This window comes from Sesamum indicum, linkage group LG12 (assembly GCF_000512975.1).
Source record: "Sesamum indicum cultivar Zhongzhi No. 13 linkage group LG12, S_indicum_v1.0, whole genome shotgun sequence".
Classification (NCBI taxonomy): domain Eukaryota; kingdom Viridiplantae; phylum Streptophyta; class Magnoliopsida; order Lamiales; family Pedaliaceae; genus Sesamum; species Sesamum indicum.
In genome coordinates this window covers 4,423,325-4,439,020 of record NC_026156.1, presented here as the reverse complement: position 1 = coordinate 4,439,020, position 15,696 = coordinate 4,423,325, and the positions used below count along the sequence as shown (strand labels likewise).

Here is a 15,696-nt window from a genome sequence, read left to right as displayed (position 1 = left end):
TTATGTAATTATTATTTAAAAAGAATAACTCTAACTATTTAAATTTTATGAAGATCAATATTGACAAAAATTTATAATTCGGCCAAGAAAACAAAAGTAGAGCAGTTGAAAAAATTTGGCAAAGTAACAAGGGAATGGAAAATGGCGTCATCATCTTAAAACCTCAGACCATCAATTATAATTATTATTATTATATAAAAATAATCCGACATTTTCTCCCAACGTCACCTTTCCTTCCTCCCTGTTCAGTGTTCATCTCTTCCCTCTATAAAGATAGCAACTCTGTGATATTGTAAAACTCTCTGAGTTTGTCAGATTTTTACCTTTTTCTTTTTGGTTTTTGAGTTGAAAAAAAGGTAGTCAGACATGAGCGTGAAGAAGAAAAGGTCAAAGCAAATCCATTCCCCATAGCTCAACCGTAAAGGCTAAACCACTCTCATTTCTTCGTATCAACGCTCAAGGAACAGACAACATCTAGAAACGAATTATTTGAAAATTGGAAGAAAATCGGCCATCCTTTCCTTTTCTTCTCCTCTTGTCCGATATCAGCTCAGCTTTTGTTCTGGGCTTTTTCCCCTTTCATCCATTGTTTTTATACACAAGTCATGGACTCTGATTTCTGGAGGACGCGCCTCGCCGCCGCCAAGAGGCAATTCAATATGCAGAACCACCATCATTTCTCTAATTCTCAATTGGGTTTGTTTTCCTCTGTTCATCTTTCTTTTTGATTGATCTCAGTGTTTCAGAACATTATATTTACTTTTGTTGTTCGGCGTTACTCTTGTCTTGGGTTTTAAAAGATCGGATTAATTTGGACGACTTTGAGATTGAAGAGGAGGTCCGACCCGATTATCCTTGCCCGTATTGTTACGAGGAGTTTGATGTAGCATCCCTTTGCTCACATCTAGAGGATGAGCATTCGTGCGAATCAAAAGCCATCGTGAGTTTCTCTTTAGATCCATCTGTATCTTTTGTGTATGTATGTCTTTCTTCTTCTTTCTTTCTGCATTTATGTCTTGCAAATGAAGAGAATTTTGTTTGATACTGGTGCTGCTTTCTTATGTTTTCCTTTTCTTGGTAGATTTGCTTCTTCTTGTGGAAAGTTGTGGTCTTTGTTCTATGTTTGCTCAAAATGATTCTTCTCATACTTTTATGAATTTTTGCTTATTCATCTTTTTGTTTTCATTTTCCATATTTGCAAGAGAAGCATTTGGTCATTGAGTGGAGGAAGTTAGGTTCAATTACTTTGTGAGGCATGTTGAAGGAGCAGAGTCTTTGCCTTATTTTTGGCAATGTTTCTGGCTGTTTTGTCACCCATCTTTACTATTAATTTTTGTTCTGATTTTCATGTTTTTCTCGCATCTGTTTGATCTAACTTTTCCCGGAGGTTTGGTGACATTGGACTTAAATTGAAATTGCTACCTTTAACAGTAGGGGGATCGCGAGCTGCCTAATATACTTCTAGTTTCCAACAGGAAGAATGTCATGGTATCCTGTCCAGATATCATATAATGATTTTACTTGAATGATGAATTTTATTAGTGATGGAGAATTGGTATTAGATACAAAAGTACCATATTTGGTTCTATATATTTGGAAATTGCGGATATAGAATTAATTAACTATCAGACTGCCTGAATGTGGTTTGAAGGTCGATATTGTAACTGGTTGAGCCACATAGCTGGCGTCATATAAGTTATAGGATGAGAACTTGTGAACTTGTGTTGAATTGGACTATAGGAGAACTGAATTTCGAGCAATGCAAAGCAAGATAAAATTTTCACATTTCCGCATATGTTATCTGTTATTTGGCACTAGGTCCGATTGGTGCATAGGTTTTCTTGGAGTGATAATGGAAAGAAGATATCCCTATGTACAGACATCTCCTTCCCACCCCTGCTTTCCCAAGGCTCACTCTACTGCTTGCTGCCAACCAATGCACCACCAGACCGCTGTCACCGTATTCCTGACAAGGAAACACTACAAACTTGCACCCCGAGTCATATTGAAACCAGAATTTCCTCATCTGTCATATCTAAGACAAAATCAAGAAGCTAAAAATGTTTTGTTGGTCATTCCTTTGTAGTCAAGAAAAATGAGTTACAGCGACAGTGGTGGCTGGAAAAGGTAATCTGCAGTGCAATAGCAAATGCAGAGAGATTAAATGTCACATGCTTGGAAACGATAGGGGTGTGAACTGTTTAAGCGGTCATGGAAATGTGAAATGGGTATAAGAAAGCAGATGATCGAAGTGTAGTGGACATGGTTGTTCTGTACAATATAATGAATAAAAAAAGAAATAAAAAGTAAATAAATGAATAGATTTCCCTTTGTCTTTCCGGGTAACCCTGTGGTCCACAATAGAAAATGCCAACCATCACGTTGTGTGGGCTAAGCATGCATTTTATGTATCTCATATTTCATCATTCTACTTGATTCTGCTTCACCTTAACAAAAGTTTAAGCTACCTGTACCCTAATTATTCTTGCTATAAAAGGTTCAAGTGAGTTATCATAATACATTAATCCTTGCAGGTTTGTCCTATTTGTTCAGTTAAAGTTGCGGGGGACATGCTAAGTCATATCACGCTGCAACATGGACACCTCTTCAAGATATCCTTTCTGTGAAATTGTCATTGGTTATAGTTCCGTTTCAGCTCCAAATAGAAAACTGCAAATTTGCATTTGATATAATCACACCAGAATCCTATCAAAAGTATCTTTAACTTATAATTACTTGCAACGCCGTCGCCGATTGCGTAGAATTCCCATTCCCAACAGTCAAGCATTATCTCTGCTTGGAAGGGATCTGAGAGAAGCCCATTTACAGGTGCTTCTAGGAGGCAGTGGATATCGGTCAAATAGTGCAACATCATCTGCTGCTGCGACTGATAATTTTCTCTCGTCTCTTGTTTTGAACTTCTCATCTGAAGCTGATGAAATTTCAAAATCTGTAATGTCAAGTTTAGAGGAAAGTTCCTCAAGGAGTGTGGCATCAGAACATATGTGGAAATTAAGGTAGTCATCAAATTTTGCTTTGTGAAAATCATTTAACTGTCATTTTCTTCTTGCGTTTCTGCGAAAATCCAACTGAACTTTCCTGGTTCTGCTACTTGAGATATCCTATCAAACAAATTTTTCTTGAACCATTTTTCTGTGTCCAATGTTCTATAGAAGCTGGTGAAGCACTACTCTTGTTTTGATCATTCACTTCCATAATCTTTTCTTTTGTTAAGGATGCTTGTTTCCCCTCCTGATTGTTTCGCCCTTCTACTTGCAGTTTTCACTCTGCCTTGAGTTGTGAGGAGCGGGAAAAAAGAATGAGACAAGCAGCTGGAAGATCTGTTTTTGTCCAAGATCTGCTCATTTCAACTCTTTTGGCCGAGTAGTCGAAGTAGTAAGCTTTCTACTTAACAAATATGTGATAGATTTGCATTGTTGAAAATGGGCTTATGCATGCATTTGGCACAGGGTTCTAATTGTCTAGACTTGTCGAACACAGGCCGCCCTTGGCCTCATTAACTTGCTTAATTATGTAAACCGGAATGCTTATACCCATAATACTCGTCTTGCCAGATCCTTTGACCAATAAACACGCTCAAGCTTCGACAACTTCTCATTGCTCTCAAGACGCGACTGTTACTGTTACGTTGCTTTTACATTCTGAAAGGTAATGAACACAGAGGAGGTAATGGAGGTTTCTTTGCTGCAGCTGAAAGTAATGCAATTAATTTGGAAGCATAGCAATACAATACGATACAATGTGTAACGATTTGGGCAGGAGCAGTAAAATTGTTTCCTTGTAACAGTTTAAACGTGCATCATCAAGTTCCTTTGATGTGTTTTTCTCCAATCACTAATTTCCCTTTGCTGAAACAACTTGTGGGTTTTCATGGAGTATTGTTGTAAGAACTAGTCCACCTATTTAACAATTTACCTTTAAAAACAATAAGAAAAAAGGATGGCAAGACGCCAAGATTATAATGAACTGAATACATATGGAACCCACCACCGAATAAACTCCACAGGGCGGTGGTGGAGGCGGCTACACGCTGCCGACAAGCCCGGGGAGTTAGAAAGGTGGTCGGTTCACCTTCCACCGCCACTCCATCAACTTGGAGTTGGCACCAACGAAAATAAATAGAGCGGTCACCGGCAGAGCCCACTTGGGTGGGACCTTCACCCTCAAGTAGTTGGGCAGTCATATCAGCTAAGCCTAAGCCTTCTCACTCATCTATCACTCACCCCACTTAATCTTAACGTACAATCAATCACTCTGTTCCAGTTCAGATATTAAAGATTATTATTTACTGCAGTGCTCCACAGAATTGTTGGTTGCGTATGACTTTGATTTCGTGTGGGGGCCACAATAACTTTAATATTATCTATTCAGATATTATTTTCTTATTAAAATAAATCTTGGTTGTATGACTCTAAATCTATTCCAATATTATCTTAGCAAACATACAAAACTGATAAAATTTTTATTTTATATAATTTATTAAAATTTAACTTGTTAGAGGATCTAATTTTGATTTTCGTGATATTGATGGATTAAATTATTGCTTAATATATATATTTTTTAATAGAACAATGATCTCTTTTATCAATATTTTCTATTTATACACATTTAAACTTAATATATTTTATCAGTTATAGCATAGGATCGCAAACTCTGTTTGCTTGAGAAGAAATTTTAATCTAAATCAAGTTTAATTTTTTATGTAATCAACATACTATATTGTTTTTTAAAAAAATTTAATTATATAATAAATATATTATACTTACGTTTCTTTCTACTTAATTTGCAAATATAAAAAGTTGAAGTAGGAGACTGTAGATTAAAAAAAAAAAGAGTTTGTATCAATTATTGACCAATAAAAATAAGGTTGAAGGGGGTAATGAAAGCTCATCGGATATGAGGTCCACGTCATCCCACCAATTATGTTGTTACTTTCTTTTATGTTTCTCTCTCTATTCCTTTCATCACTCACTCCTCTCTCTCTCTCTCTCTCTCTCTCTATATATATATATATATATGTATATAACCAAACGAGAACGGTGTTTGTCGTTCCGTCTATTCAGAGTCGGAAGATATTATTATTTCTCCACTACTCATCGGAAAAGCTAGTAGTAAGGATTTCGTCAGGAAGATGCTGGAGTTTTTCCTGCTGGGGTGCACCGGAGTTGTGGTGTTCCTTCACGGAGCCAATTTCTTCTTCCATGCCCTGTCTTCTCAACTGGCCATCCGCCATATCAGGTTCAATCCCTAACTCTCTCTTCCCATGTTTTTCTATTGCAGTATAATATATATTTTTCTCTTTAATTCCTGAAAAATGTGCATTGGTGCAAGTTTTCATGTTTGTTTCGTGTATTAGTAATTGGAATTTTAGAAAATACAAAGAAAGAAAGAAAAGTAGATGAAAAAGTCGGAAGAATTCTAGTTGAAATTCATTGCTTTTCCTTTGAAGAAATTGAGGCCTTGAAAACTCTTCGAGTGTTGATGATTCCGTGTTAAGCGATTTCAGTGGGTTGAAAGGGGAAGAATATGTTTAGCGTTTCAGTGTTGATGATTATGGAGTTGCTGTTTCACGGGTTTTTCTGCCTGAATTCTACTTCCTTAATGATCAATGATTTTTGTTATCTGGTGGTTGGACCGAATTGCTCCACATCCTTATTTTATAGGAAACCCCATTATTATTCACATTAATTTTGATATTTGCAAAACCGTTAAGAAATGAATTGCAATGATATAAAGAAAGAAACTAGGTAAAAGAATCAACTTCTGATTAAATTTGTCCTGAATCTTCTTTTTTTCCTTTTCCGATCAATAATTTGTCCTGAATTCGTATATGTTTGTTTCCGCAACAGTTTCCTGGGATTCACTGCTTGGTAGAAGAAGTCTCGAGTCTTTTCATTGAGGCCTCAGGGGGAGAGAGGAGAGAAGCTTGCACGGAGACGGCACGCAATTTGTATATATGTGTATTGTTATTATTATTATAGTAATAATCTGATCGGGTAAATGTTTTTTCTTTTCTTTTTTTTCTTTTTTAGAGGTGATTTGGTAAATGTAAAAACATAAAGTTGAATGCTCAACTTGGCCGCCACTAGAGGTATTATTCATGAACAACTTGCGACTTTCGTAGTGGTCATTCAAAACGCGGCTTTCCCATCTGTACTTGTGTAATAATCAAGTGTTATCAAAATTTCCAAGAGTTGTGTACAATTGTCTACTCCCCGGGAATATTCTTCCAAGTGTCCGACTCTACTTTGCTTATACATATAGAATGAACTATGGATGAAAACTTGCAACAAATAATCTTGGCTGGTATAAGAATAGTAAATGTACAAATCATGTACAACAAGAAGGTACACTTTGTTCAAATGAGAATTCCTCCTTCCACTTTCCTCACATCAACAAAGACTCGTCTGAAACTATAGTCAACAGGGAGTACTTCACTTTAATTCGTATCATCCCGTTCTCCACGCAAAGTTTTGCGCCGGTGACGACCCAATACCCAGGTGGATCTTCAGGGCCCCTCACCATCTCTTTTGTATCGACAAAATGTGACATCTTCGGGGCCCTTGCAGGCGAAGGTGGTCCTCCAGGGTAAACAGCTGAGTTCAGATCTACCTTTGCAGGCTTCTGGGGTTGATTTGCAGCGGAGCTGAATGGGGTGCTCATTAACATGGAAATCAATCCTGATTTCTTTGATACGCTTGTTGATCCGTCCCACTCTGATCGTCGAATTACGGAGGAAGCTACCATTGAGAATCCAAGCCTTAGGAAAAGGACCTTTTTCATTCCCATACCCTTAACCTCGAACCAGGCCTTGGTCACGATAGAGGCGGAGTCGTCTATCCGGGCGCCATGGTACTCTACAGGAGCAGTGCATATGTGTGAGAATATGCTCCACTTCACGGGTTCAAAGTATCCTCGGTCTATAGATTCATCATGTGGTTCGTAACTATTATCAGATGAAAGTTGAAGAGACTGAGGCAGAGTTGATAGGTGCTGGAGATGGATGGCCAAGTGATCGCTCCTCTTGCCTTCCAAGTATAAGCGAATGCCAGTGACAGGCCGATTACCAGTATCAACCTATGGATAATTGTAATCGGACAAGTAGAGCAATAATTATAAATAGACATGTAGAGCAATGAGAAATATTAATCTCTCCCCCCAAAGGCTAAAATCAGTAGAATGCAAATTATGTCAAGAACTCTTAAATGATGTTCTTCCAGCAGAAAAATGAAAATTTGCACGAGGCAGGATCATATGATTTGTTACTGCTTACTACCATGTCTGATGAATGTTAAACAAGATAACGATGATACAAGTGAGGAAATTGTTAAGCGTATACAAGCACTTGCATGCAGTTTCAGGTTTAAGGTAAGTGTTTACCTTCACAGTATTGACATAAAGCTTAGGACCCAATAATGTAAACTGGAGAGCTGGAGATGCTTTTTTCCTGCTGCGAGGACCAAGAGGAAGATCATTATACGCAGGAGCCCACTGGCGAGGCAATTGATACTCCAGAAATTGAGTGAGTTCCTCCAGCGGTGGTTTATCTGCATGAAGATAAGTCGTCAGAAACAAAAGAAATTAAAAGCATAAATATTTATCAGGGAACCATTTACAGAATCATGTCTTCATTAGAATGAAGAAGAGAGGATGATGATTATTAATTAATTGAGTAATTTATAGAGTCCATTTTATATCTGCATAATCTGCATTTATTTGAAAAGCTACAGTTCTTCCAACATATTGTTACATGCAAATAATCTCAATATAATTGATCAAGATGCATAAAAGCATACTCACATCGCAGGTACAGATTGATTGCATGGCTTAAGAAACCACTTCCTCGAATACCACTTAAAAGGGATGCAATAGGCACAAAGGACATTGATATGACATTGGGATACTGTGATACAGTTGAAAGCCACTGATTATGACTTTGGCCAGTATCTACACCTCCTCTCCTGATATGAATGCTTAGTAGATCCTGAATCAAGAAATACTTAAACTTACTTGATCTGAGAAAGTGAAGTTAAAAAAAAAAATACATATTAAAAATCACAAGAGATACTTACATCAGTTTTGGAGTGGGAAGCAACAGGTGGTCTGACTGTATTTGCAAATGGCAACTGAAGATCCCAGATCATTGATTGTTCAACCTATGAACCGATAGATTTAGAAGTATAACGGACGATGAATCTTAGCTATTCAATCAACGTTATACTACAACAAAAGAAGGCTTGCGTAACAGGAGATCCTAACTGCTATTTTTGGTTGTTGTATAAATAAACATCTTTACTTGTCTTCCTTTCAGGTACCAACCATAAAATATTATCAAATTTAGAACAGCATTGGTACTTTCTCAGATTAGCCAACTATTATGATCGCCAATTTTAGGATTTAATAAAAAAGTGAATTAATTGTTCGAAGTGTACCAACAAGGAAATGATTCTCGTCTTCCAAGTACCTTTGGCTTTCCTGATGAAGTACCAGGCTTAACTCTCAGGTTTTCTTTTCCATCTTCACAAAATCTTTCATCAGCTAGCTGCTTCAACAATTTCTGCACTTCAGCAGGCTGGAGATTTGAATTTTGAAGCTGCTTAATATGAATTACATCTTTACCTCCCATCTTAACCCCAACAATGACATGAGTTCCGTATTTTTCAATAAACCTGGAAATTCAAGTCACCAGTAATAAGTTACCGACTGCAACACATGCTCAGGACATCGGAACTATTTTTTTGACATGCCTAATAGCCTAATTCGATGAAGATGATATTGCAGAGAAGCAGGAGAAATTTTCAAATTGTCCTTGAGATCTCAAAGACTTGCCCATTTAAATATTTCCAGTTAAGTTGTGTTACACAAGGTGCAGGCATCTATATAACAGATGAATGCATCTATATAGCTGATGAACTGTATATTTAAGTCATAATCTCAAGACATGAATGACTATCTAGAACTGGTAAACACTTCCCTCAGAGTTGGCAAGCAGAGGAAAAGCCAAAGTTAAGTTTTGAGTTTTCATGCAGATATAGGCTCTTGCAGTTCATGATAGGACAGAATACTGCATGACAAGTGATACAGAAAATTCTGAATCTCTCCTAAATTAAGGGCATAACATACATTAAACCGAGGACATGATTAGTGAGAAATACTGTTCAGAGATAGACTTCTGTTAACAAGGCATTGCTGCTAATAGAGAAATGAGCTTCAAGCTAAAGATCTTACTCAGCCAGAGCAGCAGGATCCCATGTAGACGGCACTTCTTGTTTCACTTTATTAGACAGAGATATTTGGGATCTTTCCAACTCAATTGTATACAAAGCAATCAACCAACCATCAAAAGCGAGAATTTTTGTGGTAGATGCATCATTCTGCCAGCAACCCTTGAAGCCAAACATTGCATTGAACAGACCAGAAGGTATTTTGCCGGATAAAGATAATTCCTGGTTGAAATGCTCCGACATCTGAACATATTGAGCAAAAGCCAATAAGATCATAGTTAAAAGCTAGGGTTTGATGGTCTGAAGATCATATTTTATCTAACAGATAACACAGGAGTCGTTATTTCCAGTAATTCTTTCAAATTATATATTTCAACTAACCATGCTTCCCTCTGCAGAGGATCATCCTAAGTTCTTCAATTGTCAAAGAAATACCAACTCAATTATATCAAGGACAATGTCTGATGTAACAGACACCTCTGATTTGAGTGTGAATAAAACGGCTAATAATTCAGTCTTCTTCAGATAATGTCACATTTGCTAAAATGATTATCATAGTTTGACAGGTAAAAGCCCATCTCCTAGCAAATAGTCAACATATACATCATTGAACGAGATCGGCGGAGAATATAAAATACATAAAGGAATCTTGAGGAAAGGAAATCCGGGTCATCAACATTTGTTCAACAACTCGAATTCAACACGGAGTTGGTCAGAGTTGACTTCCAATTTAGAAACTGCAGAACAGCTCGGTATTGGATTAAGAACCAGAAGACTTAAACTACAAACCTTACAAATTAGTTAACTGGAACATTTAGAAATGAATGCTTCAACATTACCACACGCCCGGGCTCAATACTAATTGCTAAGGAATTTTCAAATATGTCCTACAGTTCCAGAGCTGCAATTTTAGCTAAGACTTATTCGCTGCTGAAATTATCAAAAAACTTTGTCTATTGGAACCCAATCAAATATCAATCAAGTTTTCAACTAGAAAAAGAAAATCTCCACTACCAATATTCTATTTTTCGAAAAAGGAAATACAGACTTTGCAGGGAAATATTACTGACCTGATTGAAGGAGAGAGCATCGGAGCTAAACCTTGTGCGCTCGCCCTTATCGCACTTGATGGCAGCAGAGACATTAGAAACGACGACGTTACCGGGAACAACCAACTCCTTCGTTCGTGCCCGGTCCATCTCAATAAGACCCGACCCAGAAGGACCGGGCTTGCAGGCTGATAGCCGGATATCCGACGTCAGATCATACCCGAATCCAATCACTGAAACGGCCCTCTCCGCGGCAACCTGCGGGTCCATCCGAACGTTGCCGTTCGGATTGTACGCCATGTGTGCCCGATACCGAGATTATTCCGATTTATGAAAGGTTTTGTGGACAACCTGGAGCTAGAAGAAATAATACTGGACGACGTCGACGTTGACTGCTTATACCAATCATGATAGGTTGATCAGCCAATTGACTGGAATGCCCTTGCTCGAGAACGCAAAATACAAGGGCGATTCTGTCAATTGAGTTAATCGAATTGTAATGGCTGCAAAACTGAAATAGTATTATCAGGGAAAATTTTGACTCGAACTCAAATTTGAACCACTTATATAATAAATATAATACACTTATCATGTAATTAATGATTAAATTTAGTCTGAGATAAAATTTTTCGTATAATTAATTTTTTTGTGACTTGTTTACTTTAGTCTCAAACAACAATAATAATAATAATAGTAATAAACAAAAAGTGGTAAGTTAGAAGGTAGCTTTCTCTTAGGTAACAACTTGACAAAGTTTAAGTCTCTTCTTTATCTTTACGCTTGAAATCAGAAATGGAATGGAATGTTCAAAGAAAATATAGCAAGTGTCCATATGTCATATGCCCATGTTGACTAGCAACTAACCTCTCCAAATACTTTTTTTATTTAAATTACTGTTATATTTTATGTATATAAAAAATATATACAACCAGTAATATATTTTTATTTAATATGTGCATAATAGAATATTAAATAAATTAAGAATTTTAGACTGATAACAAAGTGATAATCAAGAAATAAAAATTCCTTTCCGGTTCTAACCTAAATCGACTTCGTAGAAAAATAAATAATATTATGCAAACAGAATAATTTAAAATATTTTATGTGTTATTTTTGGATTTTAGTAAGAAAATTATTCCAAGTCAAAAAAATTTTATGTTTATATTATTTAAAATTATGTAAAAGAAAATGAAATTCTTTACTTTTATTTAATTTAATCTGAGAATATAGTGGATTTGATGTGAATTTATTGCCCTTGATTTTATTTGAAAACATGTTGAGTATTACTTTTTGTCGCCCATAGTGTGATGTTGACTTTGACTATGTAGCAATGTGAATGGAGGGTAGTGGAATACGGCGGCTCGTGACTTCTGTAAGGCTCCGGCTCCACGCCACATGGCAACCAGCTACTTGCTACTACTCCCTATTTGAAGTTTTAATTGTTATATATTTACCAAGAAAAACAAATAATTAATTTGGTGACATAATTTTCTTTCTATAGTGAAATTGCTGCTGAATTCAACAATTAATATTAATATAATTATGTTTTACGGAATATAATTTAAAATATTTAGTAGAGACAAATAAGTTAGCTAAAAAGATAAATAATTAATTAGTGGGTAGTAGACGTCCATCTTTCCACATCATTCCACCATGTTTCTCCTTTTCAAGTCGTAAAAGGTTGATATGCTCCAACAGCTTTACACACATATGCAGACAATACAAGTTAGAACTATTAACATTAAATAATAATATAAATTAGTACGTGAAATAAAGGAAAAGAAGACAGGTTTCCTCGTATTTGCTAATTAATCCATTGATTGATGAGTGGGTGGAATGTGGGAATGTGGGAATGTGGAATGTGGAATGTGTAGCGTGGATGGAGTATGAGATGCGGAGGAGGCCTTGTGCTTCACGGGCTACCTGAGTCTGAGGATTCGTGGAAAAATAGGTAGTAGACCTCAAAATATTATTATTATTGTTGTTGTTTGGATTAATTGCGCAGTAGCACGTAGTAGTAGGTTGTTAGATCAAAGTTGGCGCTTTGAAAATTTGGCCCCACATACTTACCAACATATTTTAACGCGTACGATATTAATTTTTAGGGATAATTACACTCACTTCCTTTGATATTTGGAGTAACCGCATTATACCCTTTATAGTTTGTGAAATTATATATAATATTTTTGAAATTTGCTTCCGTCTAACAAATAAATCCCTTTCATTAGTTAAAATTTATTTAATTTGTTGATATTAATAAAACAATTGAATGAAAATCAATATTAACGTCAATTGACTGATTATTAACTTATTGCAGGCCAAACAATTCTTTTCAAACTAAACTATTCTTATAAAGGTGAAGATATACCTCATCACATGCATTACGCGTAATGATTTATGAAGATAATTTGATCATAAAAAGATTTAGTTGACCTTCAATAAGTCAATTAGAGATTAATATAGATTTATTAAGTGAATTTAAACTAAAGGGGGAACTTATTTGTTGGACAGAAGCAAACATCGAGAATGTTAGATATAATGTTTCAATCCACAAAAAATCTGCGTGTAGTTACATCAAACCTTAAGAGATGAAAGTGTAATTATCCCAATTTTTTATTAACTATTTTATCAAAATAATTAATATATTCGCTGTTGTAATGGGAATCAAAGACTTAATAGCGTCAGTCAACTCATCCAGATATTACTTGCTCATTTCTTTACCTAATAATAATATTGCATATATACATATATATATATATATATGAATTATCACGAATACATCAACATAAGTCAATCAGTTTATACATATATATATTGCTGTAATAAAGTGTTTGAAAACATTTAATTCATACTCATATTTTTTATGGATCATTCAAATTGAACTAAAATATTAGTCGTATTTTGAAACTTATTCTTAATTACAAGTACTCTGCTATTTTTGAGAGATGTTTTCATCTTTTAAAGTTGTTCTATGACATTAATTTACAATTTACACGGCTATCAAATCCTAGTACACATGCAGTGCAACTTCATGTGATTTGAAGTTGATCGTATCATTAGGAAATAAATTCTTACAAGTGATTCAAGTGTTGGATGAATTAATAGTGAAAATGATGCGGGGAAGTAGTTAAGTTACGGACATATGAACGCCTTTGTGACTAACTTTGAATTCATGGTTGAATCAAACATGAGCCGCCAAAATATATGGGTGGTTGGTTTTGTTTCCAAATGACTTTTCCCGCGCCCGTACCCTCACCGACCCCCACTCCTACAATTATTGATTTCAGAAGTTTCGATGCAACGCTGTCGTTTCAAAGATATGATTGTGTTATTTCTTTTATGAGTTAAAGTTTTGATTTGATAGTACGAAATGGATCTTTATTTAATTGTCATTTCGCTAATTTCAGAAATAATTTAATCCATAATTGTAATTCCAAATTTACAGATTAGTTTTAGAAGGGAAAAGCCTAATTCAATTATTATTATTATTGATTTATTTTATTAATATATAATTATCTTATTATTTTAATAATAATTTGAGATAATTATGAATAGTTGATTAATTAACTAAAAGAATTAGGACAACAATTCCACACGTTACTAGAGATTATGGGGCCTAGAGAAAATAATTGAAAGAAAAGAGAAGCAGGATACACGAGGCGCGTGCCAGGCAACAGACATGGAGCGAGTGGCGTAATGACGTTTTCAGACAAAAAGCGAAAACTCTCGGCTGTCATACAATCATGCTGGTTTTAGCAGACCCTTGGGCGGGCATGCCGGCTTTGGGGTGAGTAGTATTCTACTTTTTCCCAACACGCGTACACTGAAGCCCCCTTACGTGTCTAATTTTTATTAGCCGGCTGTCTGTCCATCGAACGAGCGGTTCTAGAGGGAGTGCCCAAAAAGCGTGCGCCACCGTCGGGAAGCGAATACGATAAACCAGCCGCCGCTGTAATTATCTAATCCTAATCTGAAAGCGAAACGGATCCACGTCATGCGGCGAGATAACGGAATATGCCGATAATTAGTTTTACCGCCTGTCACCCATTTCCACTGCACTGCTCACTCGCTTAGCTTCCACGTGTACTTGTTCATCTTTTCCTATTTCATTTTCTTTTATTTTTAAATCTTCGTTAAGAGGAATTTAAAATTCTTAATTAGTTTAAATAAGTATACGTGTCCATTGTACATAGAATTTTTAACTACTGCAAACTTTATAGTGGTACGAATTTATCAAATAAATAATTTAAAATAATTTTATTAGTATGAATATTTTTGTTTTATGAATTTATTTTACTTAATTATTAAAATTTTATAAAAATATGTTATTAAATGAACAGTAAATTATTTGGTAGTGTTTAGGGGAGGCATTATTATAATGTTTAAATTCATTTTCTAAATATTTTGTTAGATAAAGAGAGAAAAATAAAAATAAATAAATATGTATTAAAAATAGTATGTATGTTTGGATTTATTTTTTAAGATAATTTAAAATAAGTATTGTATGTTTAATGTTGTATTTTGAAAGACAAAAATTACTATTCAATGTCAAATCATATCTTTTTTTATATATATTTATGTATATATATAAGTATATATATATGTATGTATTTATGCTAAAACAGTTTAAAACAACTAGATAAAGTATTTTTGAATAATGACAAATATTGGATATGTTTTGACTCGTTTTGAAGATAACTTGAAAATGAAAACAAATATAGTGTATGATATTTTTGAGTGAGATCAATTCCACTTTACTTCCTTAAATTCCGACTTTTTATCATCACTTGTTTCCCATCATTTGTAGTGTATTTCAAGAAAATAAAATTACTTTTATTTTAAGAAAAATAATAATTAACTTATCCAGAATTGCCCTCACCAAACCAACCAAATAAGGAAAGAAAAACTAATACCGACCTCGGAATCCAATATTGCTCAAAATTTTGCATTTTGAATTTGAATATTTACAATGAATGATATTATTGTGTATTTATGAAGATGATATTAGGTGATGAATAAATATTAAATGGCTATAAATATTTTTTTGTTATCAAATAATTCAATCGTTTTGATAAATTTTAAATATATTTTTGGGAAAAAAGTGTGAATGGATAATTAATTCAATCCAACAATATAATGAATTGGTAGTAGGGTATATAAAATAGTGAAAGCTGGTGAGAAAGAAGGAAAAAAAGGGATAAAATAGGAAGAGGGAAAAAAACAAGAAACACCTCCAAAGGTATGGAACACATGCCGATTAGGCATCATAGTACGACAATACGCCATGCAAAGTCCTTACAGCAGTCAGACACACAACATAGACACTCCTTCCCACCCCCACGTATCCAATTAACTATGCCGCCAACAAATCCTTCTTGCCACGTAAATTCGCGGGTCCCCCT

The 15,696-nt window shown here is 35.1% G+C and overlaps 2 protein-coding genes and 1 long non-coding RNA gene across 3 annotated transcripts; 2 read left to right on the top strand and 1 right to left on the bottom strand.

Annotated features, from left to right (window-relative positions):
- On the top strand, positions 222 to 3,892 carry LOC105175566 (protein DEHYDRATION-INDUCED 19 homolog 4). Its single transcript, XM_011098044.2, has 6 exons — positions 222 to 696; positions 801 to 940; positions 2,535 to 2,612; positions 2,737 to 3,017; positions 3,280 to 3,396; positions 3,576 to 3,892. Exons 1-5 carry the CDS (start codon positions 606 to 608, stop codon positions 3,386 to 3,388), a joined length of 699 nt encoding a protein of 232 aa, XP_011096346.1. The 5' UTR covers positions 222 to 605; the 3' UTR covers positions 3,389 to 3,396; positions 3,576 to 3,892.
- On the top strand, positions 5,001 to 6,212 carry LOC110013005. Its single transcript, XR_002288148.1, has 2 exons — positions 5,001 to 5,259; positions 5,871 to 6,212. It is a non-coding gene; the product is annotated as an uncharacterized LOC110013005 (long non-coding RNA).
- Positions 6,203 to 10,787, bottom strand: LOC105175565 (MACPF domain-containing protein NSL1). The gene is made up of 7 exons (XM_011098043.2): positions 10,316 to 10,787; positions 9,250 to 9,488; positions 8,486 to 8,690; positions 8,094 to 8,177; positions 7,822 to 8,005; positions 7,402 to 7,568; positions 6,203 to 7,098 (listed from the first exon to the last, which is right to left on the bottom strand). Exons 1-7 carry the CDS (start codon positions 10,592 to 10,594, stop codon positions 6,409 to 6,411), a joined length of 1,848 nt encoding a protein of 615 aa, XP_011096345.1. The 5' UTR covers positions 10,595 to 10,787; the 3' UTR covers positions 6,203 to 6,408.